The 11417-nt window shown below is 37.2% G+C and overlaps 1 protein-coding gene across 2 annotated transcripts; it reads right to left on the bottom strand.

The window, feature by feature from the left end:
* Window positions 1–309: 309 nt before the first annotated feature.
* Window positions 310–6897, bottom strand: LOC114277889 (Putative methyltransferase family protein). 2 transcript variants are annotated; one of them, XM_028219844.2, is made up of 9 exons: window positions 6591–6897; window positions 4699–4809; window positions 3872–3945; window positions 3680–3782; window positions 3281–3331; window positions 1838–1988; window positions 1402–1540; window positions 750–855; window positions 310–663 (listed from the first exon to the last, which is right to left on the bottom strand). In XM_028219844.2, exons 1-9 carry the CDS (start codon window positions 6766–6768, stop codon window positions 518–520), a joined length of 1059 nt encoding a protein of 352 aa, XP_028075645.2. In that variant the 5' UTR covers window positions 6769–6897; the 3' UTR covers window positions 310–517. The 2 variants fall into 2 exon arrangements, with proteins under 2 accessions (XP_028075645.2, XP_028075646.2); XM_028219845.2 differs by lacking the exon at window positions 6591–6897 and adding an exon at window positions 5127–5276.
* Window positions 6898–11417: the final 4520 nt, after the last annotated feature.

Genomic DNA, 11417 nt, shown 5'->3' with positions numbered 1-11417 from the left:
TTTACAAATGCAAAATGCAAACACATTCTTTAAATAGCTTGTGTTAGATGCGACGATAATTAGGAATGTATGCCAGAAATAATGCAAATAAAGAGACATTAACCCAAAACCTCCTCCAATTTGACAATGTTACATGCTCTTGATAGGAACTCAACTTGAAAAACTACCTGTTGAGATGAGGGTGATCTCATGCTTATGTACCGCACACTTTTTTTTATTATCTTTTTATTCTTTTCATAAATTCAAGATCCAAACACATTTTTAAATAACTTGCGTTAGATGTCACTACAGTTAGGAATGGAAATGCTATATTGGAAATGAGTAAATATATATTTGCATAAAATGAACCTCAAACAACCAAACAGTTAGTTATAGATACAACAGACAGTCATTTGACAGTTTGGGAAAAAAAGGCACTTTCTTTCCCAGAATGCAGTTCCAAATAACAGAAGTAAAAAAAAAAATGTGGTAATTGGGGTTCTACAAAAATGGAAGGTTGTCTACAAGCAGAAGCTGGTTAGGGTTTCCGCTTCTCGTACTTTATCTGCCAAAGCTCGACATCATTTCCTCTGTCGTACTCTCTCACGTATTGTGGAATCTGTGTAAGATCAATGCGCTTGCCAACAAAGCAGGGCAACGATCTGCTTTTTAGATCATTGCATTCTGCATTATACATTGCAAAAAACCCATTAGCAGCTTAAATTTAAGAACTTACAATGATAGAAACTTTCTTAAATAGTAGAATTTACCTCCTTCATCCCTCAGATAACTTCGGAAGCGTGAATACCCATTTGCAACAACATTAAGATCATCAAGAGTGAAGTTGTAACGTTTTTCCAATGCCAAGTATGCCACCTGAAATAAGAGAAAAGTACGATGCTCCTTAACAATTATCAAGGTAACTTGTAAGAAACCCACTCCCGTCTACAATAAAACTCGCTCTCAACTGAGATAGAATTTCTCAAGCATACAAATCTCAAATAAACGGAAAAAAAATAACTCAAAACTATTTTAACACTTAAGAGTTACAAAATAATTTATTTATACTTGACAAGGATAATTTACAGTTGATATCAATTTCTAATATTTATTTATATTTTAACACATATATTACAACAAAGCATAAAAAATATTTGTTAGAATATATTTATATATTTAATAATAAAATATATACACACTCCTATAGGCATTTCGAACTTTGGAAACTTTTATATGCCATAGCTCCCCCACCCCGGATTCGTGCAACCAAGGTTCTCACATCAGAATTGCAATAGGTCCAAGTGGGAAGCACAATACTAGATGGATACTTAAAGCGAGATGGAACAGCTTTTTTATATTTATATGAATTTAGTTTTTCTCTATATATTCTTATTCTGCCCATTCTACTTTTCTAGTCTGTACCTTTTCTGGTCTCTGCATCATTAGTCTCTCTAAAGTATTGAAAAATGCATTGGTCAGGTCATCACTATAAATTACATCGGCAGCTACAATCAGAGAAGCTCTCTGGAGCTCTTCAACTTCCGCTGAGGTCCAAATGTGCCTGGACAACAGGACTACACAAATGTAATATTCTCTTTCAGTGCATGTGTACTTTGAAATAGTCTACTAACTGTAAGGTTGTGTTTGGATCAAAGATTAGAGGAGGTATTTGTGAAGGAAAATGAAACAGAAAGGGAAAAGTGAATGAAATAAAAGTTAATTTTTTCTTTTTCACATTTCCTTTTCCTTTGCATCCACAAATCACTCAAATTCTAAATCCAAACACAAAAAAAGGAACGATTGAGCGGGAAATCACAGAAGAATTTAAATGTGTTAGATGATCAAACATAAAGTTCACCTTTTTTTAGATGGAAAATTTTCTACTACTTTAGGGGGCCAGGAATCCTTCCAATCAAGTTCTCGTACATGAACTGACGCTTGAGAATGGAATAATTCAGAGTTGAGACGAACGTTGTCAGCGCAGTTGTCAACCACTTCATCACCATGGTCTGTGAGACAATGCCAAAGGGCTTAACAAGATATATGAAATTAAGGTTGACAACTTACATGTTTGTTTTACTTTTGGCAACAAAAAAAAAATATATATTATGAATATGATATTCTACATTAACTGTTGGAAATGCTAGGCCTATAGAATTAAAGCAGGGTGGCTTAAGTAGAGGAGTGCATCTAGGGTACTTTGTGATAAACGAGTATTCACTAGAATAAAAAGAAAATTCTACAAAACGTCTTTATTAGACCAGCAACGTTGTATGAGACGGAATGTTAGGCAACTACGAAACAACATGTAGATAAGATGAATGTTGTTGAGATGAAGATGCTACGGTGGATGTGTAGCAAGACTAGAAAAAAAAAGAATTATGAATTAGTATATTTGTGAATAGGTAGGAGTAGCACCGATAGAAGATAAGTTGAACAAGAATAAATTAAGATTGTTTAGTCATATACAGTGGAGGCCAACAGAGGCAGTAGTGAAGAGATGTGATACAGTAACGGTAGATGAAAGTGTTAGGAGAAGGGGCAAACCTAGATTGATGTGGGCGAGTGTAGTAAATAGAGATATAAATCTTTTTAATTTGACTAACCAAATAGCTATTAATAGAGTTGAGTGGAGAAGAAAGATTCATGTAACTAATTTTATTTGATGATAGCAAAGTAATATAGTGATAAAAGTTTGTCAAAACTCAGGTTGCGTTTGGTAGAGTTTTCTAAATATGATTTGAGAATAGAGTTGCATTTTGATTTTGTGAGTTTTGGAATTATGATTTGAGCGTGGAAAATTTATTTGGTGAATGAGTTTTGAAAAGAGTAGGAAATTTTTGATGTAACATATGATATTTGATATAAAAATTTACAACTCATAACCAATACACAACTCAAAATTCTATTTAAAACTTATAAAAAAATTTAAAAAATTCAGAAAATATTTTTTATTGAATATATAAAAATTAACATGTGTTAATTGCAAAAAAAAAAAAAAATGCACTGTTCCGGTCAACCGGCCGGACGACCGGTTAGCCCAAATTTTCCCGCCTTGGACAGAGTTTTCAAAAGTGAGTGTGGAATTAATTTTTGAAAACCGTAAACAAACACGGTGTGCAAATCAAAGCCTAGAACTAACGTTCCAAAGCTCTACCAAACAGAGCCTCAAATTTTCTTTTGCTTTTTCAATTTTTCTCTGATCAAACAAAACGATCACAAACCAATATTGAAACTCAACATACAAAGTATGCACTCCTGGGTATAAAATGTTTTATCACTATATTTGCTCACCTCATACCTGTCAGGAAGATGGTTTTAGCAACACGTGCAAGTAATATGCCAACCAAACCTGAAAAGGACAATGAAATAAATAGTGTCATTTGATAACGGAGGAATATGCACATATTGTAGGAGGAAACCAAGAATTTACATTTATTTTGATTATTCTTAGCTTTTAATTAGTGATTTTATTTTATATTTCTTAATTTTTATTCGTGTCCTTTCTCTGAAGAATCTATATATGCCACACAAGTCATGCAAGAACGAAGAAACGATCATGTTTTGTGGTTCACTATTTAGGCCAACTTCAAAGACAATGCAATACAGGGAAGACACATGTTTGTTAATAATTTAGACCTTGTTTTAAAATAGCATATCACACAGCAAACAAAAAGAATGCACTAATAATCATCTTTACCTGTACCCGCACCAAGCTCTATAGCAACAATTCCATTAAATTCTGATGATGCAACCATCTTATGTAAAACAAAATCAGCTAGTATCAGTTCTGCTCTCCATACCTGAAAGGGAAGAGGACATTAGTGAAATAATGTATCACAGAAACAGCTTAAGAAGCTTACATAAAGCATCACATGAAACCATTTCTTACCTGCAAACCAACGCTTGGAATTGATGAAGTGATATTATGCTTGATGGTAACAACATAATTATCCTTAGATCGTCCTGCACGCAGAAAAATGTCGTTCTTCAGAGTCCCTTTTTAATTTATCCAGAAAATCAAGTAAACATAAAACAGAAAAAGTACTTCAATTACAACATTTATGATTATTTGAAACTGTCAGTACTAAGGTTGGGTTGCATTTGGGCCAAACCAGTTCAAATTGGGAAAACCTCAACCAGAAGCCAACAATGTATTGAAAGATCGAATTGAAAATAATCCACAAACTCATTCATATCAAGCTAGAATCTAAATGCTTAATGAGTAAATAAAACACACATATCCCCAGTAAAGATTTTAGATGGTTAAGAGCGAGGGAAAACTCAAACTATTTGAATCAAATTCAGGTTACCCAAGTTCGAACTATTTGATTAATGAATTACCAATATATACTTTTGAACCCTCATGCAATTTATTTATATGCCCAAGACACAGTTGATGTGCTAATGAATTCATCAAATCATCAAAGTTGTGTACAATATATATTTAAAAAAAAAAAAAAAAAAAAACAGCTAGAACCTTGCATAATCAATCAAATCAACAATTTGTAGTCTAGCAGACCGGATGTATGAAGCACAAATATTGTAAAGAAAAAAAATAATATTAGCCCTTCGGCCGAGTAATCATGGTTACCAATACTGAAATATCATCTTACTTGCCCTGAAAAACATGGATAAGCTCACAATATAATGAAATAAAGGAAAGAAAACATGATGGATGATATAAGATTTCATGTCAAATAGTTAATAACAGCTTACTGCAGCGTCGAGTTACGACAAGATCACCATCTTCATCCAAGCTAGCAACTTGGTGTGTTGGAGTTGCTTCATCTTTAAATGCGTCAATATATTTTCTATCCACGGGCTCAACTTCAAAATTATTGAACATTACAATATATGTTACTAGATATCACAGTCGAAAATGAAAATAATTCTACTAAGATTTTAATGAGCTTTGACAGGAAAACTGTCAATGCAGGCAAAAATCATAACACATAAAGATGACACCAAGTTTGTGCACACTATTAATAAGTACAGCTATATCATTGAATGAAAAATTTTGAATGAAAAGAACAATATTATCAAAATTACTGCAAAATGTGGGCTTATGTGCGACAAGAGTTCAACATTTCTAAGATGCCCCATCTTAAAATGAAGTATATGAGCCTTCTGACGTTTCCAAATACCTTTATTAATTTCCATTATCATTTGACAAGTCAAACTCTTTGGTCCTCAATTCGGTATCACCTGGTTTTGCAAACGATACATGGTACACATTGAATAACACAATCTATATAAATCAGTCTAGCAACAAACTTTTAGAAAATTTTTTCTTCTAAGAATCTATGCATGCAAGAGTTATATAGACCTGGAATTGCAAATACTAAAATTGGTATGTACATTCTAAGATGCACAATTTCTTTAAGCTCAAAGAAAATGCATTTAGAATAAATCTCCTTAGTTTTAAAAGCATTTCATCCTAGTTATAGCAGCTGAAAAAAATGAATACATATAAAAAATACATGGCCTTAGAGCATCCCCAATCTTTCACCTTTCTGTCAACAAATTTAAATTTGATGAAAAAGTGTCAAAAAATCATCTCCAATCCTTTCATCAAATCAAGGGAGAGTCATTTTTTTCATCAAATCGAGAATTCATCAAATCATTCAACAAATTTAAATTTGATAAAAATTTAAAAAGATTCAGCATTGGAGATGATATTTGTTCATCAAATTTGATGAAAAGGGAAATTTGAGATAAGAGGGGAATTTTTAAAAAGATTTTGATAAAAATTTGATGAAAGGAATGAAGTAGTTCATATCAAATCGAACTTTTTGATCAAATTTGGAATTAGATAGAAAAATTGGTGAAGGGTTAAGAAAGCAAAGTATTGGGATACACAACCAATCAACTTGATTCTCACCAAATCTGATGAGAAATAAAACATATAAAATAAGTAAGTTCTCTCTCCATTTCTCATCAATGAAGAATCATTTCTCACCAAATCACATTATCCAAACAGACTGCAAAAAATCCTAGCCTTGTTCAGTGGCTCACAATTAAAAATGAAGCCAGATAGTCATCGAACTCTATTGCATTACAGCTCATTGATTGAACCCATCACAGAAACACATACTACAAAAAGGAGTGCCAACTAATTTACCTTCTCTCTTCTTTTCAATTTCAATGTTTATATGGGTTTTACTGGATAAGAATTTAAAAATAAAAAAAATAAAAAAAATGGAAATATGTACCTTATAACAACACACTTAAATAGCATAATTCTATACTTTCTGAATAATTTTGAGAAGGTAAAAAAAAGCCGATTTTTTGGCTCATTAACTTGTTTAATTCATATCACCTCTCTAATTTTTTTTATATGATTTTTCATGATAACTCAATAAAACAAAAAAAACCGCTCTCCTAAATAGGCCTAAAAAAATATCATAAACAAATACAAAAACATCCTAGCTAAATATCTCAAAATAATAACACAAGCAAAAAATTAGTAAGAAAATGACGTAAGTACGAGTGCCTATGCACGGAGGCGTGTATAATAATAAAATTCTCCATTAAAAAATGATGTTAAAAATGGAGAAGATAGAAGAAACCCAAATCAGAGTGGGAAGAAGAAGCAATTGGGTTGGTACCAGGTGGGAGTGAGAAGGTGAAGCGGGAGATTTGTGGCCCAGATAAATTGGGTGGGCAACCCAAGTGAACCTCGCTCATCACGATATCCTCCTCCTCCTCCGGCGTCGGCGATGGTGGAAATGGCGGCGGAGCTGGTTGTGGTGGTGAAGACGATGACAAGTCCTCTCTGACATTCATTGAAACAGAACAATCGAACCTAAAATAGGAGAGGGAAAATCAACTGCGAGCTCTTCTGCGCTAGGTATTTGAATGACCAGTTTGGTGATGGAAAAGAAGAGAAAACTAGTTGACAAATCTCGTCTTTGCTTTTTTCTTGTTTGGGTTTGGGGAAAAAAAATAAATAAAAAATATTACAAAATTACAAGATAAAAAAAATAAAAAATCAAGATTTGACTTTTATCAATTTAAATTCTAATTAAGAAAAGTATTTTAATTATTAACTCAATAGAGATAGATATGTACATAAATTATTTAAAATATTATTTTTTTCATCGATTTTATAAAAATAGATTGATAATTTAGATTGCACACAGATAAAATATTAGAGTTTAAATTAATAAAACAAAAAATTTTAAATTTATTTTGTTACAATGATTGTACGGGAAAGAAATAAACATTCTCGTATAAACCTGTTGATCAAGTCTGCGCTCCTCTATATGTTGTCGATTTCTCACCTGAAAACACAAACGTGAGTTAGCCGGCGGGTGTGTGCCGGAAACCTCTCCGATGCCTAAGTCAGCAAGCTTAACAAATAGACAAAAGCTCTGTGTATTCAGAAAGTAAAGTTGTGTGTTACCTCTCCAAAGGTGATGTTGTGAGCTTTTATAGGTTCCGTGTGGCACAATCCTAGTAGGACTTTTACTTCTCCATGCAGAGTCCTCTTAGGATTCACACTCCTAAAAGATAATACTTATTCTTCAACACCTCCCTCACTGCTTAAACCAAGTGAGATGGTTTTATCATGGCCGAACTCCAATATGACCGAAGTAAACATGACTATGCATAGCCGCAGAATAAGCCGAACTAGCTCTTCCTTTTACTGCTCTTACGTCGGCTTCTCGTGCACAACCCATGGCGTGGTTAGACCGAACTAACATGTCATGACCGGTGTAACTCCAAGACCGGTCTAACTCCAAAGTACCGTTAGACCGATCTAACTTCGATCTTCTGTCGGACCGGACTAGCTTCACGGCCTTAGGACCGGACTAACTTCAAAATATCCACACGACCGGAGTAACTTACATGGCCATTTTACTCGGCCCTTTGTACTGCGGCTCATAACGGCCCATTATCCAGCTCGGCCCAATTTTCACATAAATTACCCTCTTAATTGCCCTTTAATTCCATCTGCCTAGCATGATTGGGATTATCTGTCAACCAGCCGAGCTATAACCTCTCAACCTTTCCAACCGAGCTATAGATTTTTAGCCTTTATAGCCGAGCTACTTTCACACCGAGCTCTGGCTGTCCGGTAGTAACGTCTCTTCAATCACAGAGACTGAAACGCTTCCCATTCTAATGGCACGTGGCATGCTCTGATTGACTGAGGACGGCTGTCACGCCGTCTTCGTACTTCGTGAAATTTGAACAGTCCCGCCTTTTTCCCTTTACCTAAAACGAGCCTCGTCATTTTGACACACTTTGCAACTTTTCCCTCTCTGAGCCTCCATTGCTTCTTCAACTTCTGAGCTCATGTTCTCCATAGCTGTTATTTTCTCTCCAACTCTTGCCTCTTCATCAGGTAAGCACTGTACATCTACTTTGTTTTCGTATTTTGTTTTCCGTGTTTTTGCAAAACATATTTTTCCATTTCGCTTTGCTCTGTACTTTTCTGGAAAAAACTTATCAATAGAACACATGAGTACATGTAATATCCTGTAGAAAACTGGTTTTCGATCCAAAATCATGATGCAATCGAACTAGGACACTGTTTAAGCTAGGTAAAAGTCTAGTCAGTTTACAACTGGACTAACACTTCATGTTTACACCAGTAGTTTTAATAAGTCAAACCACTTCTTGCGTTACCTCAGCCGAGGTAACCAACCGAACTAAGTTTGCACTTATCATACTGAGATACCTGAACTCCAACCGATCTAGGCCTTTGGGGCTAAACCAGCTTTCTTAGTTTTTTAGACAGAACTCAGAAAGCTGCCCCTAAACGATCAACCGGTCAAACAGAACCGTTTCCACAACCGAGATATCGAGACGCTTGCCAAGGCCGAGCTAATTAAAGCCCTGCTCAAACCGAGCTACCAATCATCTTGCAGAAACCGAGACAAAACCTGTAGCATCCCACACAGTTGAAGTAGGACTTCTTTTTATCTTGCTTTTAATTTGTAGCACAGCCCAATGATCTGTGCTTAACACCTTTGTTCTTCACTTTGCAGACTTAGGTTGCCCAGGCACTCCTCTGCGCGCTCAACCGAGCTACTGAGCACAATTTTTGGACCGAACTAATTTATTCATAAATTATACAATAAATTGGGAAATATAGGTTTCTAGTAGAGACGCCAGGTGGTCTAGCCGAATTCCGAAGGGATTATGGCATACCTGACGATGTACACCTTACCCTGGCCAAAAAAGATGTCACACCCTGGGGGAATGAAGGCTTTGTCCCCTTCACCCTCTTGTCCATAATTGAAACCAGACTACGATTTCCAGTCCAACCCTTAATTTGTGAGTTTCTTAGGCAAACCAGACTATGCCCAACCCAACTATCAACCAATTCATACCGTATAATAATGGGAATAGTCGAACTAAACCGCCAAGCCGATCTCAACCTCGGTCTGGCCGAAATCTTTCACCAATACTCCATTGGTTCGAAGGAAGACGACTGGGTGTACTATCTTAGAATACGCCGTCGACGTGAGAAAATAATAAAAAACACATTGGATAAAGACTTGAACGACGACGATTTTTTCTGGGTGTCTAGGAACTTTGAGGATCACCAAGCCCAGATTCCTGGCCAAAGCATCAATTGGAAAAAAGGAACACCTGGTATAATTACTTCGGTTTTCTTGTGTGCTTTACAATATTTCGGTTTTCAATTTTTCAGCCGAACTAACAGTTGTTTTCTTTCGTAGATTCTGCCCACCTCCAGTCTCTGTACAGCTACCCAAATCTAGCAACCTTACGCGCCGCACTATGGTATCCAGAACGTAGTTGGGCCAAGCTGCTAAAGTTCGAACCGACCTATAGATACAGCGCCCGTCGAAAAGCAAGAGTGACCGACTTTCTGCTAGAGGAGGCCCCAGAACCGGACCCAACCTTGCCAGAAATTAGACTAATCCCACTGACCGCTGAAGAAGAAATGGCCAAGAAAAACAAAGTCAGGGCCCTCTTGACCGAAACCAATAGACCCGAAGTACCGCCACCGAGCCAAACCCAAGAGACCGTGGTGGCGCTGCCAACGTAACAACCTTCTTCATCTTGGTCAAAGAAGCGTGCCCGGACTAACCAGACCGAGCCACGCTTAGTAGATGAGGATAAAACCATCCTTCCGCCGAGCCCCCCACCAATCCCACAACCGGAGCCATCTGACCAATCTGCCTCCAAGTGGGTTCCCAAGCTCACGTTTCAGAACCGATATATCCAAGATACTGACTCGGTGGTCGCTGAGAAGGACCACATACTGGCTTTCAACCTTGCCAAAAGTGTGTGCTTTCCAAAAGACATGGAGCACCACAATCAATTGAACACCGAGTTGAAGGCCATCCGATCTTCAACAAAGTCCATGATCCTGGTAGGCAATTCTCTTCTTTACTTTTTCATCCTTCCAATTTTTTCCAACTTTCAGTTCGGTTCAAAAAGAAAGTTACTACTCTTTTGCAGGCCATTCAGAAGAACAACATCGCTCACAAGCGAGTGTTGGAGCTCAGGAGGACTACAAGGGAGGCCATGGCCGAAGCCGAAGCCAAGACCACCGAGCTGAAACAATCCCAGGCAAAGATGACCGAGCTGGAGGCCGAGGTAACACGTCTAACCGGACTAGTTACCTCGGCTAACGCTGACAAGCAAAGAGCTTTGACCGAAATGAGAGATAAGCACCTGTGGGAGCTAGCAAAGCTTGAAAGCTCTAAGGCCACCGAAATACAAGAGCTGAAGAAGAAATCTGATGATGCCGAAGTGAAGGGCTTCAAGGCAGGCGAGGCTGCATACATTCAGTAGTGTGAAGCTGCGAAGGACTTATTCTTCAAGTGCGGCTGGAGGAGTGTTGCGGAGCAGCTCGGTTGTGGTCCCGAAACCGAGATCTACAACGCTCCTCAGTACTTCATTCCGGCCTCACTGGCGGAGTATGCAGCCGATCTTCAGAAGCAATTCCTTGAGGCATCTGATGACGACGATGAAGAGAACGAGCCAACTGACACTCTGGTTGACAATGTTCCAGCTAACCAATCACTTCGGATGGAGCTTGTGGTAGAGGATCTGATCATTGAGCAACCAGCTGAAACCGAGCTCCAGGCCGAGACCGAGCTCCCAATTCAGACTGTAATTCCGTCTGAAACCGGGCTTCGGGTTGATGCCGAGCTAGATGCTGAAATAGATGACCTTTTTAGCTGATTTTGCACTTTTTCTTCTTTCTTTTGTAACCGGGTTAAGTCCCTTGCTCTGTAATGAAAATTGTTATGGACATGGTATTTGAAAACTTTCTCTTGAGTCCAGTGTTATGTCGGTTTGTTGGCTTGTTTGTACTTGTTCTCTTTGAATGATTGCTTCCTTTCCTTCATGTGTTATTTCGGTTTTTTAGTTGGTCAATCTATGCTTACTAGCCAACCACTCTTCAGCCGATATAATTACTTCGGCTGATGAGTACAAAGAGTTTAATC

Source organism: Camellia sinensis, chromosome 15 (assembly GCF_055761805.1).
Source record: "Camellia sinensis isolate YWXY chromosome 15, ASM5576180v1, whole genome shotgun sequence".
Taxonomy (NCBI): domain Eukaryota; kingdom Viridiplantae; phylum Streptophyta; class Magnoliopsida; order Ericales; family Theaceae; genus Camellia; species Camellia sinensis.
This window is presented reverse-complemented; position numbering and strand designations above follow the sequence as displayed.